The sequence below is a fragment of the Scomber japonicus genome, chromosome 21, assembly GCF_027409825.1.
Source record: "Scomber japonicus isolate fScoJap1 chromosome 21, fScoJap1.pri, whole genome shotgun sequence".
In the NCBI taxonomy this organism is placed as follows: Eukaryota; Metazoa; Chordata; class Actinopteri; order Scombriformes; family Scombridae; genus Scomber; species Scomber japonicus.
This window is the reverse complement of record NC_070598.1, coordinates 531,446-553,825: the sequence shown is the minus strand read 5'-3', so window position 1 is coordinate 553,825 and position 22,380 is coordinate 531,446. Positions and strand designations below refer to the sequence as shown.

At 49.8% G+C, this 22,380-nt stretch overlaps 1 protein-coding gene across 1 annotated transcript in view; it reads left to right on the top strand.

Moving 5' to 3' along the window:
• Positions 1–332: 332 nt before the first annotated feature.
• Positions 333–22,380, top strand: part of LOC128382752 (histone-lysine N-methyltransferase 2C-like) — a 67,779-nt gene continuing 45,731 nt past the window's right edge. Inside the window, exons 1-17 of the mRNA XM_053342765.1 lie at positions 333–555; positions 7,175–7,408; positions 8,150–8,229; positions 8,319–8,838; positions 8,930–9,109; positions 9,875–9,969; positions 10,062–10,171; positions 10,253–10,403; positions 10,499–10,670; positions 10,835–10,949; positions 11,071–11,234; positions 13,243–17,521; positions 17,615–17,870; positions 18,062–18,778; positions 19,130–19,418; positions 19,749–19,884; positions 20,533–20,634. Coding sequence (XP_053198740.1) covers positions 7,176–7,408; positions 8,150–8,229; positions 8,319–8,838; positions 8,930–9,109; positions 9,875–9,969; positions 10,062–10,171; positions 10,253–10,403; positions 10,499–10,670; positions 10,835–10,949; positions 11,071–11,234; positions 13,243–17,521; positions 17,615–17,870; positions 18,062–18,778; positions 19,130–19,418; positions 19,749–19,884; positions 20,533–20,634 — 7,599 coding nt within the window. The 5' untranslated portion in view covers positions 333–555; position 7,175. The remainder of the gene's footprint in view (positions 556–7,174; positions 7,409–8,149; positions 8,230–8,318; positions 8,839–8,929; positions 9,110–9,874; positions 9,970–10,061; positions 10,172–10,252; positions 10,404–10,498; positions 10,671–10,834; positions 10,950–11,070; positions 11,235–13,242; positions 17,522–17,614; positions 17,871–18,061; positions 18,779–19,129; positions 19,419–19,748; positions 19,885–20,532; positions 20,635–22,380) is intronic.

Genomic DNA, 22,380 nt, shown 5'->3' with positions numbered 1-22,380 from the left:
TATAATAGTATTTAAATATAAAACAGGAACTTGGCTCCGGCTCCGGCTCTGATCCAGTCCGGGTGTTCAGGTCTGATGACAGAGACCGCATCACCAGAGCAGAGCTAGATCCCTCCGCGGGGTCAGACACACTTTATTACACACAAACAAATAAACCCTCTCACACACCTGTACACCCCCCCCACCCCCGGACCAGGGTTACCGGGGTTACCGGGTTTACCGGGGTTACCAGGGTTACCGGGGTTCCCGGGGTTACCAGGGTTACCGGGTGCTGCTGCTGCATGTTTTCTTGGACCTACTTCTCCTGCTGGCGCTGACAGGCGGTGCTTCGGTCGCCCAAACATGGCCTCCATGACGGAGACACCGCTTCAACTTTAATTTTTCTCCAGTTTTCAGACATAAAGCTTCTAGATTGAACCTTCCTCCGGCCGCTCCGGGTGTTTCATGCTGCAGCTCTGCCGGGGATGAGCGCTGAGGAGCCGGGTGTGATCTGCCGGAGCCTCCGCTGATTTAACGGTTAAAGCTGGAGAGGAAACAGAGAAAAGCATCAAAGCAGTAAGAACCTCTGTTACCCTGTTACCCCCCCACACAGCCTGTTACCCCCGCACCCTGCCGCTAACCCCGGCACACACCGAGCCGCTACCCGGGGCCGGGCCGCTGCGGTGAAACCCCCGCACGGTGCGGGGCTGGGAGCGGGAGAACGACCAGCTAATGCTAACGCTAACGCTGCTAACGCTAACAGAGAAGTGATCGGGAAGCTAGCGGTGAGCAGCTAGCGGCTAACAGCTAGCAGCGCAGCTTCTGTCTGTTCTGTCTGTAATTAAAATGATGGATAGCTGATTAAAGGTTGAGGCTCCGGGTCACTGCTCAGTCTGAGACCCGGAGCCCTGTAGGGAGACCGGAAGTTACAATAAATATTATAACTGTTAAAACTCTGACGCTAGCTCGGATGCTAGCTCTGGTGCTAGCCCTGATGCTAGCTCTGATGGTTAAAAATATCGTGATGTTTGATTTTATCCACATCGCTCTGATATCAACACATAATAATAATACTACTACATGTAACCACCACCTGAACATGGACCCAGGATCAGAGTAGTATCGGGTTATTAGAGAAGTGTATTAAACATGTTTTATATGATTATTATGTGTTGGTATCAGAGTCCTGCTATAACTCTGATGCTAGCTCAATAACGCGATGCTAACTTGGTTCTGGCTCAGCAGCTGCTTGTGTATTAATGTATTAAACATGTTTTATATTATTATTATTATGTGTTGGTATTAAGGTGGTTTTGGTTTTTGTTGGAGTGGACCATCGGAGGCATAAATAACTAAAGTATAACTATCATTATTATTATTATTATTATTATTGTTATTATTATATTATAATGTGTTGATATTAGACGTGGATCAAACATCACCATATTTTTAACCCAATAACTCAATATACTGATGACTGTTAAAGCTTTAACAGCATATTTACATTATGACATGTTGATAAGTAATCCTCAGTAATGTGGATATAATGATGAAGTGAGTAAAAGGTAAATAACAGCAGCTAGAGCAGTCTGTTAACTTCATAAAGTTTATTATATTTTACTGTAACGCAGCTTTTAAAACCAGGAACAGAAACTATATCCTGATGTCCTTCATGTGAGACGATATCTAGTCTCATATCATGATGTCAGTGTAATATCGACATATTACCCTCACGGATATGTTTCAGGTTTACTGACAGTTAGTAGAAGCGTCACGATTCTGAATAATCTTTGATTTCTATTTAATTTTAGATTTTAACGTCACGATTCGATTCTCAATCTTTGTTTGGTCCTTTCAGCACAGATGTTATGTTAGTTGATATTAGAGCGATGTGGATAAAATCAAACATGGATATACTGCCTGTTACACTGTGAACTGTTGGTAGGTAATCATCAGTAATGTGGATATAATGATGAAGGGTTAGGGACAGGACAGGCTGGTGAGTTCATGAAGTTATTATATTTTACCGTAACAGCTTTAAAACCAGGAACAGAAACGTCTTAAAATCCTCGGTTTGACTTAATTTTGGGTTTTACGGTCACGCTTCGATTCGATTCTGAAAACGTTGGCGTTGTGGCTATAGGGAGGCGAACAGGTCACTAAAACCCGAGCTGTGACTCCTTCATACATCTCTGTTATATCCTCAGACTGACCTGCCCTGGGTTAGTGTTGCTGTGGTGATGGTGTGAGTGTTGCCATAGTGATGAGCTCCTAAAGGCTGGTCTCATGTCTTTATTGCAGTTTTTGTAGTTATTGTAGTTTTTGCTTTAGAGTCTAATTTAGTTGAAGTTGAGCTCCAAATGAGGACGGAGGAGTTTCCTGTGTCGTATCTGTCATACGTACCAACATGAGAACATCGTAACTCACAGCGAACGCTAGATATCTCCTCACCGCTGATTTCAGTGAAGCAGGAGTTCGGTTGATGGGTCTCATCTGTTAGCGGTTGCCATGGTGATGGGTCTCATCTGTCAGCGGTTGCCATGGTGATGGGTCTCATCTGTCAACGGTTGCCATGGTGATGTGTCTCATCTATCAGCGGTTCCCATGGTGATGCGTGTCTTATATCAGCGGTTGCCATGGTGATGTGTCTCATCTGTCAGCGGTTGCCATGGTGATGTGTGTCTTATATCAGCGGTTGCCATGGTGACGTGTGTCTTATATTCGCGGTTGCCATGGTGATGTGTCTCATCTGTCAGCGGTTGCCATGGTGACGTGTGTCTTATATCAGCGGTTGCCATGGTGACGTGTGTCTTATATCAGCGGTTGCCATGGTGAGCGGCTGCAGGTTGAAGTTAAATTCACGTGGCTACATCCTCCGTTCGTTGATTTCGAAAGGTCGAGATCGTGATGTCATTTAGATCGGGACTGAGACGATAGCCACGATGTCACCATGTCCTACATCTGAGACGATATCTAGTCACCATGTCCTACATCTGAGACGATATCTAGTCACCATGTCCTACATCTGAGACGATATCTAGTCACCATGTCACTGTGTCCTACATCTGAGACAATATCTAGTCACCATGTCACCATGTCCTACATCTGAGACGATATCTAGTCACCATGTCCTACATCTGAGACGATATCTAGTCACCATGTCACCATGTCCTACATCTGAGACGATATCTAGTCACCATGTCACCATGTCCTACATCTGAGACGATATCTAGTCACCATGTCCTACATCTGAGACGATATCTAGTCACCATGTCCTACATCTGAGACGATATCTAGTCACCATGTCACTGTGTCCTACATCTGAGACAATATCTAGTCACCATGTCACCATGTCCTACATCTGAGACGATATCTAGTCACCATGTCCTACATCTGAGACGATATCTAGTCACCATGTCACCATGTCCTACATCTGAGACGATATCTAGTCACCATGTCACCATGTCCTACATCTGAGACGATATCTAGTCACCATGTCCTACATCTGAGACGATATCTAGTCACCATGTCACCATGTCCTACATCTGAGACGATATCTAGTCATGATGTCACCATGTCCTACATCTGAGACGATATCTAGTCACCATGTCCTACATCTGAGACGATATCTAGTCACCATGTCACCATGTCCTACATCTGAGACGATATCTAGTCACGATGTCACCATGTCACCATGTCCTACATCTGAGACGATATCTAGTCACCATGTCACCATGTCCTACATCTGAGACGATATCTAGTCACCATGTCACCATGTCCTACATCTGAGACGATATCTAGTCACCATGTCACCATGTCCTACATCTGAGACAATATCTAGTCACCATGTCACCATGTCCTACATCTGAGACGATATCTAGTCACCATGTCCTACATCTGAGACGATATCTAGTCACGATGTCACCGTGTCCTACATCTGAGACGATATCTAGTCACGATGTCACCGTGTCCTACATCTGAGACGATATCTAGTCACGATGTCACCATGTCACCATGTCCTACATCTGAGACGATATCTAGTCACCATGTCACCATGTCCTACATCTGAGACGATATCTAGTCACCATGTCCTACATCTGAGACGATATCTAGTCACCATGTCCTACATCTGAGACGATATCTAGTCACCATGTCACCGTGTCCTACATCTGAGACGATATCTAGTCACCATGTCACCGTGTCCTACATCTGAGACGATATCTAGTCACCATGTCACCGTGTCCTACATCTGAGACAATATCTAGTCACCATGTCACCATGTCCTACATCTGAGACGATATCTAGTCACCATGTCACCATGTCCTACATCTGAGACGATATCTAGTCACCATGTCACCGTGTCCTACATCTGAGACGATATCTAGTCACCATGTCCTACATCTGAGACGATATCTAGTCACCATGTCCTACATCTGAGACGATATCTAGTCACCATGTCCTACATCTGAGACGATATCTAGTCACCATGTCCTACATCTGAGACGATATCTAGTCACCATGTCCTACATCTGAGACGATATCTAGTCACCATGTCACCATGTCCTACATCTGAGACGATATCTAGTCATGATGTCCCCATGTCCTACATCTGAGACGATATCTAGTCACCATGTCACCATGTCCTACATCTGAGACGATATCTAGTCACCATGTCACCATGTCCTATGTCTGAGACGATATCTAGTCACCATGTCCTACGTCTGAGACGATATCTAGTCATGATGTCACCATGTCCTACATCTGAGACGATATCTAGTCACCATGTCCCCATGTCCTACGTCTGAGACGATATCTAGTCACCATGTCACCATGTCCTACATCTGAGACGATATCTAGTCACCATGTCCTACATCTGAGACGATATCTAGTCACCATGTCACCATGTCCTACATCTGAGACGATATCTAGTCATGATGTCACCATGTCCTACATCTGAGACGATATCTAGTCACCATGTCCTACGTCTGAGACGATATCTAGTCATGATGTCCCAAGCTCATTTAGCCCCGCCTACTGCTCCTACCTACCCCCTTCCTCCTCAGCTCATATCTCTAGTTTCTAGGTGAGGTATAGCCATGTGAAAGTCACTGTAAAGTGTTTTATATCTAGCTGTGTGTAGCTCATGTATTACCAATCCCGTGCACGTCAGCCTCCTCTGGGGGAGGGGCTTTGGAGGCAGGGCTGACCAGATTCTCTGAAGCAGCTCGTTAAATGTTCACTTTGGATATTTTCATCATTTTCTGACTTTTTATGATCAAGTCAAGCCCGAAATGATTCATACCCCTGGCAAATTTTAACTTACTTTTATTCAACCAGCAAGTTGTTTTTTGACCGGAAGTGACACAGGCGTCTCCAAGATAAAAAGACGATGTACAAAAGGCATCATTGTGGTAAAAAACATATTTCAGTCAGCTTTTATTTACATTTGAACAAAAAGTGGCATGTCCAAAAGGGGTGTGAATAATTTCGGGCTTGACTGTATATGTTCGGGTCAGAGGAGCTGATTCAGACTCTCGCTGCTCTGATGTTTCAGTGTTAGTGATGAAGCTTGGTGTGTTTAGTGATGAAGCTTGGTGTGTTTCATGATGAAGCTTGGTGTGTTAGTGATGAAGCTTGGTGTGTTTAGTGATGAAGCTTGGTGTGTTTCATGATGAAGCTTGGTGTGTTTCATGATGAAGCTTGGTGTGTTTAGTGATGAAGCTTGGTGTATTTCATGATGAAGCTTGGTGTGTTTAGTGATGAAGCTTGGTGTGTTTAGTGATGAAGCTTGGTGTGTTAGTGATGAAGCTTGGTGTGTTTAGTGATGAAGCTTGGTGTGTTTAGTGATGAAGCTTGGTGTGTTTCATGGTGAAGCTTGGTGTGTTTCATGATGAAGCTTGGTGTGTTTCATGATGAAGCTTGGTGTGTTTAGTGATGAAGCTTGGTGTGTTTAGTGATGAAGCTTGGTGTGTTTAGTGATGAAGCTTGGTGTGTTTAGTGATGAAGCTTGGTGTGTTTCATGATGAAGCTTGGTGTGTTTAGTGATGAAGCTTGGTGTGTTTAGTGATGAAGCTTGGTGTGTTTAGTGATGAAGCTTGGTGTGTTTCATGGTGAAGCTTGGTGTGTTTCATGATGAAGCTTGGTGTGTTTCATGATGAAGCTTGGTGTGTTTCTACTGGGCGTGGGCCGGTATGAGATTCTGACGGTATGATAACCTTAGGTAAAAATATCACGGTTTCACGGTTTTATGATTACGGCTATAAAATGTGATATTTTGAAATGTCTGTATTTAAAAACATTGAACAGTCTTTTATTTTTAGTAAATATGTATTTAACATAAATAATAATAAAAAATAACTGAGTTATTTCTAAATAAATAATAAAATAAGTGCAGTCCTTTAACTGAGGCTAAACCTGCAGCTCAAGTCACGACATAAATGAATTATTTTTAGAGAGAAAACACAAAATGCAAATAAATGCAATCACTGAACCTGTGGCTCAAGATCAGAACATAAAGAATAGAAAAAAGTAAAAACACTTCTAAGATGAATATAAATATAAATAAATAAATAAATGCAGCAGGAGCTTAAAACTCAATCTCAACAGTTTTTGGAGACTTGCTCATCATCATATTGGATGTATTTCCTCCTCGCGCTGCTACTGTCCGTTACCTTCTTCCTCCGAGCCGCGGCCGTCTGTCTTTTTACGGTAGCCGAAGTATAACTACAGCTGACTTGGCGCATTTAGACGGCGGGGGCGGGGTTGGGGGTTAGGGGGTCTCGCCTCCTTCAGCCATCATACAGCCTGCGGAGCTACCTGCTTGTAACAGCAACCGAGTACGGGAGGGGTTGTACTTCACGCTGCAGCTGCACACGACCTGAGGAACCTCCACTCTCTCTCTGACCAGACGTCACATTGAGAACCCGTTCATACCCACAGACTGTATCATACCTCAGGAACGGTATGACGGAACATTTTAGTGGTTTTGAAACTGTGACTTTTTCATACCGTGGTATAGCTTGAAACCGGTAACCGGCCCATGCCTAGTTAGAGAATCTTTGTAATAATAAAGAGTGTAAAGGAATCAGCTCTGTCAGTCAGTCAGCTGAGAGAGGAGCAACGCTGCTTTATGATAAATACATTAATTAATAATCACTCTGAGTCAAACCTGACCCCTCTCTCTGTTTCTACCCAGAATGCCATCTGAGGCTCAGTCCCAGGAGCCTCGGGACAGAGGACCGCCCCCTCCCGTCACTCGGGCCGGACGCAGTGCTCAGCTGGCCAAAGCGGCCGCCACAAGCCCCGCCCTCGAACGCCGGCCTCGCGGACGACCTCGCAAAGATGGGAGCGGGGGTCGCTCTGGGCCTCCCACCCCCCCTCCTCCACCTCCTCCTCCTCCTCCTCCTCCTGCTCCCAAATCAAGGAAGAAGTAAGTGGTGACGTCATCAGGCTGGTGGTCAGCTGATCGGATGAGTAAACGTATTCCTGCTAAACTAAAACCTTTCAGATCATTGATCTATAATCAGCTCTGGTAGAGAGAGGGGGGGGGGGGGTGGTGTGTGTGTGTGTGTGTGTGTTACTGTGTTACTCTGTGTGTGTGTGTGTCGCTGTGTGTGTGTTACTCTGTGTGTGTGTCACTGTGGGTGTGTTACTCTCTGTGTGTGTGTGTGTGTATGTGTGTGTGTTATTGTGTTACTGTGTGTGTGTGTGTGTGTTACTCTGTGTGTGTGTCACTGTGGGTGTGTGTGTGTGTGTGTGTTACTGTGTGTGTGTGTGTGTGTGTGTGTGTGTGTGTGTGTGTTACTGTTTTTGTGTTGTGGTGAGCTCTGGAGAGGAAGTGGTGAAGTTGCATGCTGGGTAACGAACAGAGAGGAGGTGTGTGTGCTCCAAAATCCTGCTCCAGGTTTTACCTCTTACACACTCTGTAAAACACACACACACACACACACACACACACACACACTGTACAACTGATCAAATTAATCAATAATAAAAATAAACATGTTTAAAATTAATGCAGCAAAAAGTGATTGTTGAGGTGATCAGCTGTTATTGATCAGGATAGATAATCAATCAGAAACTGTTTGTGTTAACGTGTTGCCATGGAGACCAGCAGCATCAGCGTGATTGGAGGAGCTGTTGATTGACAGGTGTGTGTGTGTGTGTGCAGGGGGCGGAGCCGAGGACGAGCGCAGGTAGAGGACGAAGAGAGCACGGTCGCCACGGAGACCAAAACCCCCCCGAAGACAGGTGTGTGTCCTCCATTCAAAACCTCACAACTTTATGTACATTCTGCCCCCCCCCCCTTCCCCCCTCACTAACTTCCTGTCTGTCCTCAGAGGTGAAGGAGACGTCAGGACGCCGGCGCTCCGCCTCCAGGAGGAAGTCCACCCCAGACCCAGACCCAGATCCTGACCCAGATCCTGACCCTGACCCTGACCCTGACCCTGACCCAGATCCCCCCACTGATCCCCCCGCTGAGCCCACACCAGAACCAGAACCTGCTCCTAGTGCTGAGCAGGACAGAACCAGTCCTGGGGGGGCAGCCAGGGTCCCGTCCCCGCTGCTGGACCGTAGTCCGGTTCACAGCACCGCCTCCAGTCCCAGACCCGCCCCCCATCCTGCGGAGGAGGACCGGCTCAGCCCCCCGCCGCCCCCCATGGAGGAGGACTGCAGTCCCTGCACTGTTCCCATGGAGACAGAGGGGGGAGGGGTTAGCCCCCCCCTGAGTCCCTGCTCCAGCCCCCCGGCTTCCCCCCGCCTGGAGGACGAGGACTCGCTGTCCCCCCTGTTCCAGCGCTCGCTGTCGGAGGATTCGGGGGGCTCGCCCACCCCGAGCCTGGGACACACCCAGAAACGGTGAGGAGTGTGTGTGTGTGTGTGTGTGTGTGTGTGTGTGTGTGTGTGTGTCTGCGTGTGTGTGTGTAATGAACCTCTGTCTCTCCTACAGTCTGAAACAGTGTGCCTTCTGTTACCGTGGCGACGAGCCTCCTCTGGGTCAGGGCCGGCTGGTGGTGTTCGGCCCGACGCCCGGCTACATCCCGCTCCACATCCTCAACCGCCGCGCCTCCTCCGACCGGGACAGCGACTGCCACGACCACTGTTACCGTGGCAACCAGGCCCTGCCTATGTGAGTGACCTCACTTCCTGTTTGTCCTCGATTTTAAAGACCCATTAAAAGAGCAGAGCTTTAACCTGTGTGTGTGTGTGTGTGTGTGTGTGTCTCTCACTGTGTGTGTGTGTGTCTCTCACTGTGTGTGTGTGTGTGTGTGTGTAGGTGCAGCAGTCCTGAACAGTCTGGTGAGTACTCTTTTTTTAAAAACACTTCATTTCATTCATTGTGTGCTGATGATCGATCAGAGCATTGATCAGTGTGCTGATGATCAGAGTATTGATCAGTGTGCTGATGATGGATCAGAGCATTGATCAGTGTGCTGATGATCAGAGTATTGATCAGCGTGCTGATGATGGATCAGAGCATTGATCAGTGTGCTGATGATCAGAGTATTGATCAGCGTGCTGATGATGGATCAGAGCATTGATCAGTGTGATGATGGATCAGAGCATTGATCAGTGTGATGATGGATCAGAGTATTGATCAGTGTGCTGATGATCAGAGTATTGATCAGTGTGCTGATGATCAGAGTATTGATCAGTGTGCTGATGATCAGAGTATTGATCAGTGTGCTGATGATCAGAGCATTGATCAGTGTGCTGATGATCAGAGCATTGATCGGTGTGTGCTGATGATCAGAGTATTGATCGGTGTGTGCTGATGATCAGAGCATTGATCGGTGTGTGCTGATGATCAGAGCATTGATCGGTGTGTGCTGATGATCAGAGCATTGATCGGTGTGTGCTGATGATCAGAGCATTGATCGGTGTGTGCTGATGTTTCAGAGGAGGAGTCTTCCTCAGAGTTTGTGGAGCAGCTCGGAGCCATCGGCCTTCCACATGACATCAACGTCCAATCACTGTTTGACCCCACAGGTATGCCCACTTCCTCTTTACCCACCTGTAACTCATCCTGTCAGCAGGTCACCTGACTTTGTGTGTGTGTGTGTGTGTGTGTGTGTGTGTAGGTCAGTGCTGTGCTCACCTGCAGTGTGCAGCGTGGTCAGAGGGGGTGTGTCGGGGCGAGGGCCAATCACTGCTCTATGTGGACAAAGCCATCGACTCAGGAAGCACACAGGTGAGTTTCCACCAATCAGCTGTATGAAGCGTGTGTGACTCAGCCTCTCTAAGTCCCTCCTCCTCTCCCTCACCTGTCCAGGTGTGTGTGTTCTGCCATCGGCTCGGAGCGACGCTGCGTTGCCGGGAGACGGGCTGCGGGCGGAGTTACCACTTCCCCTGTGCTGCCGCCGCCGGAGCTCATCAGGACTGGAACCAGAGACACACACTGTGTACAAGACACACACACACAGGTACACACAGAGGTACACACTACGCACACACACACATCTAAAGACAGTTAAAGTCGTGATGTGGTGATCATTGATGTCTCTCTCTCTCTCTGCAGCGTCCTCTCAGTGCGTATCATGTTCAGGCGGCGGTGATGTCAGCAGTTTGTTGATGTGTTGTTGCTGTGGTAACTGCTACCATGGTAGTTGCCTGGACCCCCCTCTGGCCCCCTCCCCTCTGTGCCGGGCCGGCTGGCAGTGTCCGCAGTGTCGAGTGTGTCAGAGCTGCAGGTAACGCCACAAAAACCGGCTGTGATGTCATATCCTGTTTGTCAGTTTGAGCATGTGTCTGACTTCTAACTGCTAACCTGTGCTCTCCCCTGTGTGTGTGTGTGTGTGTGTGTGTGTGTGTGTACCTGTTTACGTGTGTGTGTGTGTGTGTGTGTGTGTGTTAGGTTGCAAGGGGATGACAGTGTGTTGCTGGTGTGTGAGCGCTGTGATAAAGCTTTCCACACACACTGTCTCACACCTCCTCTGGATCACACACCCACCACCGGCTGGAGCTGCAAGGTGAGAGAGACACACTTTTCACACACTGCTTCAGTGTTGAACTCTGGCTGAACCCGTCCAATATATGTGTGTGTGTGTGTGTGTGAGTGAGTGTGTGATATTAAACCTTTCTCTCCTTCAGAATTGCAGAGTGTGCCGCCGCTGTGGTGTCAGGTCATCAGGCCAGTGGGCCAATCACCCATTTTTGTGTGAATCATGTGACCTGGCCCTGCCCTGCCCTCTCTGTGACCACGCCCCTGACCTCTACTCACCACAGGACTATCTGACCTGTATCTGCTGCTATAGGTACACACACACACACACACACACACACACACACACACACACACACACACACACACACACACACACAGGCATGGGCCGGTATGAGATTCTGACGGTATGATAACCTTAGGTAAAATTATCACGGTTTCACGGTTTTATGATTACGGCTATAAAATGTAATATTTTGAAATGTCTGTATTTAAAAACAAAAAAATATATTTTTTTTCCATTGAACGGTCTTTTATTTTTAGTAAATATGTATTTAAAATAAAAAATAACTGAGTTATTTCTAAATAAATAAAAAAATAAGTGCAGTCCTTTAACTGAGGCTAAACCTGCAACTCAAGTCACGACATATATTAATTATTTTTTGTGAAAAAAACACAAAATGCAAATAAATGCAATCACTGAACCTGTGGCTCAAGATCAGAACATAAATAATAGAAAAAAGTAAAAACACTTCTAAGATGAATATAAATGAATAAATGCAGCAGGAGCTTAAAACTGAATCTCAACAGTTTTTGGAGACTTGCTCACGATCATATTGGATGACTCCTCACGCTGCTACTGTCCGGGATCTTCTTCCTCCGAGCCGCGGCCGTCTGTCTTTTTACGGTAGCCGAAGTATAAATAAAGCCGACTTGGTCCTTTTAGACGGGGGGGGGGGGGGGGGGTTCGGGGGTCTCGCCTCCTTCAGCCATCATACAGCCTGCAGAGCTACCTGCTTGTAACAGCAACTGGAGTACGGGAGGGGTTGTACTTCACGCTGCAGCTGCACACGACCTGAGGGACCTCCACTCTCTCTCTGACCAGACGTCACATTGAGAACTCGCTCATACCCACAGACTGTATCATACCACAGACTGTATCATACCACAGACTGTATCATACCACAGACTGTATCATACCTCAGGAACGGTGTGACGGAACATTTTAGTGGTTTTGAAACCGTGACTTTTTCATACCGTGGTATAGCTTGAAACCGGTAACTGGCCCATGCCTGGTTTCTACATTCTAATAGAGGATCTTTGTAATAATAAAGAGTGTAAAGGAATCAGGTTAGGGGGTCTCGCCTCCTTCAGCCGTCATACAGCCTGCAGAGCTACCTGCTTGTAACAGCAACCGAGTACGGGAGGGGTTGTACTTCACGCTGCAGCTGCACACGACGTGAGGAACCTCCACTCTCTCTCTGACCAAACGTCACATTAAAATAAACCCCGCTCATACCCACAGACTGTATCATACCACAGGAACGGTGTGACGGAACATTTTAGTGGTTTTGAAACTGTGACTTTTTCATACCGTGGTAAACCTTGAAACCGGTAACCGGCCCATGCCTACACACACACACACTGCATGTATTGTATTATTAATGGAGAAAGTATCTCTGATGATATGATTGCTGTTAGGACTCGGTGTAAAGCCCCAATAAAGATAAATACATTTTTATATTCCAATTGAGGGTTAGGGTTAATAAAAAAATTTAAATACAGAAGTCGGCCTATCACAAAAAAGATACTTTTGTTGGACGATATAGCCTCAAAATTATGTCACGATATCTTGTGGTAACGATATTTAAGGCGCTTCTGCAGTCTCCACTGAGGTCGTCACAGTGAGGGATGGAGGACATGAATAGCCTCTTAGCTGCTAATGTGAAGGGTGGCAATACAGAGGGTTAGGGTTAGATCACGGTCATGTCCATGTATCCTCGGGTTAGGGTAAGTCCATATAGAAGTCCGTGCTTCTTAGAGATGAGTCAGTTGAGGTACTGTACTGCAGCAGATAACAGATGTGCCAAGAGTGAATATGATAAAAATGCTGCTATTCTGAAGAGCGGATGCATGTAAATGCTGACCAATTAGACAGTTGCATGTCCTGGCTCTGTGGGGCCTATCAGAGCACCCCCCTGTGTGGTCTTCAGTAGATTGTCACATGCCACTGGTGTGTGTTGCCCTCGAGGCTGAACGTTCTTTGAGACTAATGAAAACTTAAATGTAACCATACTCGTTTTATGTTTTGTGTGTTACAGGTGTGTTCATACGGAGTGTAGTGTCCAGACTGGGGAGGGCAGGGCGGGGTCAGAAGGTTATGTCTGCTCCACCTGCAGGACTCAGGAGGAGGAGCTGATCACACACAGTCCTACCCCTGCCATTCTACATAGTCCCACACACCCACACAGCATTTCACAGCCACCAATTACAAATCATACATTAAAACAGGCTTCCCCCATCAGTTCTACTGCTCATAGCCCAATCCAGCTCATCTGCTCAGAGCCTGCAGATAGTCCTACCAAGACCATCTGTACACCGTTGGAGCAGGGTCCTCAGCCATCTCACCCTGACCCCACAGAGCTCACACAAAGTCCTGTGCAGTGTCACCCTGACCCCACAGAGCTCACACAAAGTCCTGCGCAGGGTCACCCTGACCCCACCGAGCTCACACAAAGTCCTGCGCAGGGTCACCCTGACCCCACAGAGCTCCAACAAAGTCCTGCCCCATCTCACCCTGATCCCACAGAGCTCCAACAAAGTCCTGCCCCATCTCACCCTGATCCCACGGAGCTCCAACAAAGTCCTGCCCCATCTCACCCTGATCCCACAGAGCTCCAACAAAGTCCTGCCCCATCTCACCCTGATCCCACAGAGCTCCAACAAAGTCCTGTGCAGTGTCACCCTGACCCCACAGAGCTCCAACAAAGTCCTGCGCCATCTCACCCTGATCCCATAGAGCTCCAACAAAGTCCTGCCCCATCTCACCCTGATCCCACAGAGCCCCAACAAAGTCCTGCCCCATCTCACCCTGATCCCATAGAGCTCCAACAAAGTCCTGCCCCATCTCACCCTGATCCCACAGAGCTCCAACAAAGTCCTGCTCCACCTCATGCTGATCCCACAGAGCTCCAACAAAGTCCTGCCCCATCTCACCCTGATCCCATGGAGCTCCAACAAAGTCCTGCCCCATCTCACCCTGATCCCACAGAGCTCCAACAAAGTCCTGCACCATCTCACCCTGATCCCACAGAGCTCCAACAAAGTCCTGCTCCACCTCATGCTGATCCCACAGAGCTCCAACAAAGTCCTGCTCCACCTCACCCTGATCCCACAGAGCTCCAACAAAGTCCTGCCCCATCTCACCCTTATCCCACAGAGCTCCAACAAAGTCCTGCCCCATCTCACCCTGATCCCCTGGAGCTCCAACAAAGTCCTGCCCCATCTCACCCTGATCCCCTGGAGCTCCAACAAAGTCCTGCCCCATCTCACCCTGATCCCCTGGAGCTCCAACAAAGTCCTGCCCCATCTCATCCTGATCCCATAGAGCTCCAACAAAGTCCTGCCCCATCTCACCCTGATCCCACAGAGCTCCAACAAAGTCCTGCTCCACCTCATGCTGATCCCACAGAGCTCCAACAAAGTCCTGCCCCATCTCACCCTGATCCCACAGAGCTCCAACAAAGTCCTGAGCCATCTCACCCTGATCCCATAGAGCTCCAACAAAGTCCTGCACCATCTCACCCTGATCCCACAGAGCTCCAACAAAGTCCTGCACCATCTCACCCTGATCCCATAGAGCTCCAACAAAGTCCTGCACCATCTCACCCTGATCCCACAGAGCTCCAACAAAGTCCTGCCCCATCTCATCCTGATCCCACAGAGCTCCAACAAAGTCCTGCCCCATCTCACCCTGATCCCACAGAGCTCCAGGAAAGCCTGACAACATGTAACTTGGATCCTACAGAACATCGGGAAAGCCATACCCTATCTCACCTTGGTCCAACAGAACTCCAACAAAGTCCTATGTCAACCCCTCCTGCAGAGCTGCAGGAAAGCCCTACCAATGTGACTATCACACAGGCCCAACATAGTCCTTGCCAGGTCCGGCCCTCTAGCCCTACCCAGAATTCCACGGAGGATCAGTGTGTAGCCACAGAGTCTCAGCTGAGTCCTATGCAGAGTAATCCCATGTCTTGTAGCCATGTACATTCTCCGCACAGCCCTCCATCACACAGTCAAACCCAGGTGGGGTATAGTCCTACCAGGATTCAGTCAGGCCCTGCAGAGCTTAATCACAGTCCATCACCACGTAGTCCTGCACAGGACAACAGTACACAGTCACAGCTTGATAGACAATGTAGTCTGAGTATCATCATACAGCCTCAGCACAGTCCCCCACAAAGAGGACATAGTCCGATTCAATTTAGTCCTGCAAAAGTCTGCACATCACCTCCAGAGAGCCCCACACAGCATGTCGAACCTACACTGGACCAGGAGAGCCCTGGATCAAGCAGCCCTGCTCAGCTGCCCTGTGGGGCTGCACAGAACATTTCTACACTGGACCAGGACCTCTCACCAGTCTACTTTAGCTTCACCCACACAGCAAGAAACCATGCTTCATTGAGGCCCATTTCAGCTCCATGTAGCCCCTCACGGTCCCCACTCAGAGCCACACAGTGTAGTCTGTCACAGCCTGCTAGCCCAGGGCAGGGCCACTCTACAGAGCCTGTTATCCTACTTCCTTTTCAGCTTGCTACACAGCCAAGAGTCACAAAGAGTCCAAACCTTGATGGCCAAACACTGGAAAGTAGCCCTACACCTTTTGGCAACACCTTGGATCTGTCCACAACTTCTCCAGCTGGTCACCGTGCTGATGGCCAACCCGTAAGCCAGTTTGGTCCTGTTCAGAGTAGCACACTTAGCCCTGACCCTTCTAGCCCCCGTCACATACCTGCTGTCCACACACCAGAAAGCCTTGTTCACATTAGCACTTCAATGGAACACAGTAGCCTAACTTGCTCACCTTGTGCTGAAATGGAGGAAATTCCTCCCACAGCTAGCAGCATTCATCAGAATGACAGTCCATCATGCTGCACAGAAGCTATTGCAGGTAAAGCTAGTCCCATACACATCCAAAATGAGTCAGCTGGTGCTAGTCCAACACATGCCAGTGAAATGCCTGCTAGCCCTGTCGGCTCTCTCCTGGCTTGTGCGAGCCCCATGCCAATGATAACTGTCCCTGCCCATGTCAGCCCTGTACCTGTGGAGACCAGCCCCTCCACACAACCAGCTAGCCCTGTAATGCCAACAGACACCTGCTCTGCACAACCAATCAGCCCCTTAGCAACACCTGTTAGATCCCCAACACAACCAGGTAGCCTCTCAGCAGACAGCCCTGTCCCCCCCGTTTCATCTCAGGATGAAGAGATGGTGGTAGCTGTCGACCATCCAAGTCATTTTATTCATACAGAAACTAGTCCTAGTCATTCACCTGACAGGCCACTTCATGCTAGCCCTACACATGCTAGCGTAGCCCACACAGACACTAACAGTGACTGCAGTCTAATTGGCTCCATGGATGCTCAAAAGAGAACAAGTCCCTCTGCTTGTAGTTCCACAGAGCTCACAAAGACGAATACAAACCCCACACATCATTGTGAGTCAAGCCCCTCACATGCCCAAACTGTCTGCAGTCCTTCAGAGACTACTGCAGTCCATCCGAGCTACCTTCCAACTCCAACTAGCTCTAGTCCTCCACACTGTAGGCCAGCTGATGCTAGCCCAGCTAGTAGCTCTGTTAGCCACAGTCTGAGCAACCTCACCTCAGACTGTAATGACCACACAAGTACACCCTCTGATAGGGTAAATGATGTTAGTGTCATCCACAGTCCCCAAAGGTCTAGTCCTCCAGGTTATGCTAGTCCTCTTCACATTCAAGACACCTCAAGTAGTGCCCAGTCAGGCCCAGTCCAAACACAGACTCCACCATTGGCTACCAGCACACACAGCAGCCCTGTACATGCTACTGTCACTTGTGTTAGCCCTTCTTACAGTCCAGCTCAGGCCAGTGAAACGTATCACAGTCCCACAGGGGGCTCCCACCCAGCTCCTGACACTGAAGCCAGTTGTGGCCTTACCGTGGCACAGCTGAGACCCACTTCGGCTAGATCAAGTCTTGATGTGGACATAGTGGCCAGTTCCATAATGCAGAGCTCTGTCCTTCCCAGTGCTTCTCACCTCCATACTGGTCTAGTTGAACCTACAGATGGCTTTAAGCAGACCCTACCTGACGACTCATCTGCTGTCAGCCAGTCTATTGTGAGCCAGGTAGACCAGTCTCCATCTAGTCCTGTCCCTGACAGGTCTGCTGTTGAAAGCCAACAAAGCACTGCCTTGGTAAGCCCCATGTATCAACGACCGGCTACCCCTGTCGACCCTTCCACTCAGGCTAGTTCTAGCAATCCTAGCCCTGTCCATTCTGGTCCCACTCAGGATAACACTGCGATGCCTAGTCCCCCATGCTCTGCACACTCACAGGTTAGCCCTCCTCACATTTCTCAAGCTAGCTCTGTGCACAGTAGCCCAGTTTCTAGTACTGTTTGTGGCCCCTTGGAATCATGTGATACACAGACTACCGCAAGTCCTGGTCCTACCAACCCTGTACATCCAGAGGATAGTCCAAGTCCTGGTCCTACCAGCCTTGTGCTACAACAGGATAAACCAGCTCCTGGTCCTGGTAGCCCTATGAATTGTGAGGCTAGTCCTGAACCCGCTCCTACTAGCCCTGTACGGCCTGATCCTAATCACAGTCCTGCTCAAGCTAGCCTTTTTGTTCCCGGCGCCCGGCAACCCACACAGACCGAGAGGGACTCTGCAGCCACCGACGGTGAGTATGCTGATTGTTGTCTGATGTGGTTTCAGGGCTGTAACGGTACGCGTGTTCGTCCTGGACCGCTCGGAACCAGAGGTTCAGTTCGGTAGTGAACCGTTACGGTTCTCAGCTGCTGAGAGTTACACTTCTGATAGAGTCTGTACCTTTTTTAAATTTGTTCTATAAATTTCTTCTTGGTCCTTCAGACGTCCCCGTGGCTGAGGAGCAGGAGGAGCAGGAGGAGCAGGAGGCATTGCTGCAACAGAGGAAGACTGAAGAGGAGGAGGTGCAGGAGCTTCATCAGGACAGTCCAGCAGAGGAGGAGGTGCAGGAGCTTCATCAAGAGAGTCCAGCAGATGAGGAGGTGCAGGAGCTTCATCAGGACAGTCCAGCAGAGGAGGAGGTGCAGGAACTTCATCAGGAGAGTCCAGCAGAGGAGGAGGTGCAGGAGCTTCATCAAGAGAGTCCAGCAGATGAGGAGGTGCAGGAGCTTCATCAGGACAGTCCAGCAGAGGAGGAGGTGCAGGAACTTCATCAGGAGAGTCCAGCAGAGGAGGAGGTGCAGGTGCCTCACCAGAAGAGTCCAGTAGAGGAGGAGGTGCAGGTGCCTCACCAGAAGAGTCCAGTAGAGGAGAAGGTGGTGCAGGAACTTCATCAGGAGAGGCCAGCAGAGGAGGAGGTGCAGGAGCTTCATCAGGAGAGTCCAGCAGAGGAGGAGGTGCAGGAACTTCATCAGGAGAGTCCAGCAGAGGAGGAGGTGCAAGAGCCTCATCAGGAGAGTCCAGCAGAGGAGGAGGTGCAGGAACTTCATCAGGAGAGTCCAGCAGAGGAGGAGGTGCAAGAGCCTCATCAGGAGAGTCCAGCAGAGGAGGAGGTGCAGGAGCTTCATCAGGAGAGTCCAGCAGAGGAGGAGGTGAAACATGGTAAGTAGAGCTCCTCCTGTCCCTGAGGTTCTTGTTGAGTTCAAGGAGTTTGAATCTTCTCGTTGTTTCTGTTTTTAGGGGATCATCAGTCTCCTCCTCACGGTGCTCCTCCCTCCCCCCTCCCCACACAGCTAGCTCCTCCATCCCCCCTCCCCACACAGCTAGCTCCTCCCTCCCCCCTCCCCACACAGCTAGCTCCTCCCTCCCCCCTCCCCACACAGCTAGCTCCTCCATCCCCCCTCCCCACACAGCTAGCTCCTCCCTCCCCCCAGCCCACCACACCACACTCTGCCTTGCCCCACCATCGGCCCTCTTCCTCCCCCCTCCCCTCTACACGGTCTCCTCCTAGAGCTGGCTCTCTGGAGGCCTCCCCCTCCTCGCCCCCTCACAGAACTGCCTTACCCCTCTCCTGCTCTCCCCATTCTCCTCCTCCCTCCCCTCCTCTGGAGGACCGTCCCCAGGAAAAACCCACCAATCAAGAAGAGGCTGAGACAGATGATGACAGCCAATCACAGAGCCTGTTTGAACCTGTTGCCGTAGCAACAGAACCCACCAAAGATGAGCACCAATCACATGCCGAGCCTTCGGAGCGGGAGGAACCAGCCCCTTGTGAGGTGGTTGCCGGGATACAGCCAATGAGGCAGAAGCAGGATGCAGAGGAGAAGGAGGAGGGAGGAGTGAGTGATGTGGAGGAGGAGGAGGAGGAGGAGGAAGAGGAGGAGGCGCAGGGCACGGGGCAGGGGGAGCAGTCAGATGGAGAGGAGGAGGAGGAGCCAATGAGCCCTGTGCTGGACCTGGACCCGTCTCTGGACATGGAGGTGATGCAGCTGATGACCTCCTCCTCACCTCCTCCCTCCCTCCTGCACCTCTCCACCCCCAGCCCTCCTCCCCCCCGCCGGGGGAAGGGTCGGACCCTCAGGCCTCCTCCCTGCTCCTCCAGACCTTCAGACGATCTCTCCATCCGTCTCAGGCAGTCTCCTTTCTCCACCGAGGCCTCCCCCGAGACCTCCCCCTCCAGACTCCCTATCACCCCGCCCCCGCTCTACCCCCCTTCACCTCCCCTCAGGTCCTCCCCCCAGTCTCGGGAGTCTCCTCCTCTCTCTAAGGTAAGAGTAAGACAGACACCTGACAGAGACCTCCTCTTCCTCGTCTTCCTCCTCCTCTCCTCCTCCTCTCCTTGTGTGTCTCTTCCTCTCCTCGTGTGTCTCCTCATCTTCCTCTCCTCCTCCTCTCCTCGTGTGCCTCCTCCTCTCCTCATCTTTCTCCTCTCCTCATGTGTCTCCTCCTCGTCTTCCTCCTCCTCTCCTCGTGTGTCTCCTCATCTTCCTTTCTTCCTCTCCTCCTCTCCTCCTCGTCTCCTCGTGTGCCTCCTCCTCCTTTCCTTGTCTCCTCCTCGTCTCCTCGTCTTCTCCTCCTCTCCTCCTCGTGTGTCTCCTCCTCTCCTCGTCTTTCTCCTTCTCTCCTTGTGTGTGTCCTCCTCTCCTCCTCGTCTCCTCCTCTCATCTCCTCATCTTTCTCCTTGTCTCCTCGTGTGTCTCCTCCTCTCCTCCTCCTCGTCTCCTCGTGTGTCTCCTCCTCTCCTCATCTTTCTCCTCCTCTCCTCGTGTGTCTCCTCCTCGTCTCCTCGTGTGTCTCCTCCTCTCCTCATCTTTCTCCTCCTCTCCTCGTGTGTCTCCTCCTCTCCTCCTCCTCGTCTCCTCGTGTGTCTCCTCCTCTCCTCCTTTCCTCCTAACAGTAAATCTTGTGCTCCTCAGGTTCCTCCTCCCACTGTGCTCCCTCTGACTCCTAAGATCGGCATGGGGAAGCCGGCCATCACTAAGAGGAAGTTCTCTCCAGGCAGAGCCAGAGTGAAGCAGGTATGTGACCTTTGACCTTTGACCTGCAGTACTGCTGGTCGCCACGGAGACAGAAACAGGAAGGAGAGGAGAGTGGAAGGAGAGAGAAGAAGGAAAGGAGAGGAGAGAGAGAGAGGGAGGAAGGAGCAGAGAAAGAGGAAGGAGAGGAGAGAGAAGAAGGAGAGGAGAGAGAGAGAGGAAGGAGAGGAGAGAGAGAGAGGAAGGAGAGGAGAGAGAGAGGAAGGAGAGGAGAGAGAGAGGAAGGAGAGAGAGAGAGGAAGGAGAGAGAGAGAGAGGAAGGAGAGGAGAGAGAGAGAGGAAGGAGAGGAGAGAGAGAGAGGAAGGAGAGGAGAGAGAGAGGAAGGAGAGAGAGAGAGGAAGGAGAGAGAGAGAGGAAGGAGAGAGAGAGAGGAAGGAGAGGAGAGAGAGAGGAGAGAGAGAGAGAGAGGAAGGAGAGGAGAGAGAGGAAGGAGAGGAGAGAGAGGAGAGAGAGAGAGAGAGAGGAGAGAGAGAGAGAGAGAGGAAGGAGAGGAGAGAGAGAGGAGAGAGAGAGAGAGAGGAAGGAGAGGAGAGAGAGGAAGGAGAGGAGAGAGAGGAAGGAGAGGAGAGAGAGGAAGGAGAGGAGAGAGAGAGAAGGAGAGAGAGAGAGGAAGAGAGAGAGAGAGGAAGGAGAGGAGAGAGAGAGGAGAGAGAGAGAGGAAGGAGAGTGAGGAAGGAAAGGAGAGAGAGAAGAGAGAGAGAGAGAAAGAGAGAGAGAGGAAGGAGAGGAGAGTGAGAGGAAGGAGAAGAGAAGGGAAGGAGAAGAGAGAGGGAGAGGAGAGAGACAGAGAGGAGAAGAAGGAGAGGAGAGAGAGAGAGGAAGGAGAAGGGAGAGGAAGGAGAGGAGAGAGAGGAAGAGAGAGAGAGAGGAAGGAGAGGAGAGAGAGAGAGGAGAGGAGAGAGAGAGAGGACTGTTAAAGGTGCAGTCTGTAGATTTAGTGAAAACAGGAGTGTGTTATTTGTTGGAATGAGCCTTTAATACCTGCTGTGTCCCAGTATGGTGAAGATGATTAGTGTTCGAGGGTTAGGGTCAGAGAGTTAGAGGGTTTGTTCATCTGCTATAACGATTATTGATCAGTTAAAAACTAATCAGCACATCAACTGATCATTAACACAGCTGCTGGTTATCTTATTGAGGTTATCAGAGGGTTAGAGAGTCGAGGTGTCGGCTTCTTCTTCTCTGTTCCCCCTGACCCAACCGATGGACCACACTCTGTGAGTGTGTGTGTGTGTGTGTGTGTGTGTGTCTCTGTCTGTCTGTCTGTGTGTATATGTGTGTGTGTGTGTGTGTGTGTGTGAGAGAGTCTGCGTGTGTGTGTGTGTGTGTGTATGTGTGTCTATATCTGTGTCTGTGTCTCTGTCTCTGTGTGTGTGTGTGTGTGTGTGTGTGTGTGTGTGTGTGTGTGTGTGTGTGTGTGTGTGTGTTAAAAAGCAACCACATAAAACAGATCAGTCTTTTTTTCGTCTTCTGTCTCTTCACCTCTCATTCACTAACACTGCATCCACTCTCTAAGCATGTTTAAACACACTCACACACACACACACACACACACACACACACACACACACACACACACACACACACACAGCTGATCTAACAGTTAATGTGTGTGTATCACAGGCTGATAAATATAATTCACCCTTATTGTTTAAAACGCGTCACAAACTCATCAGAATAAAGGAACATGTGACCCAGTGCGGCGTCGGAGGTTGCCGTGGTAACAGATG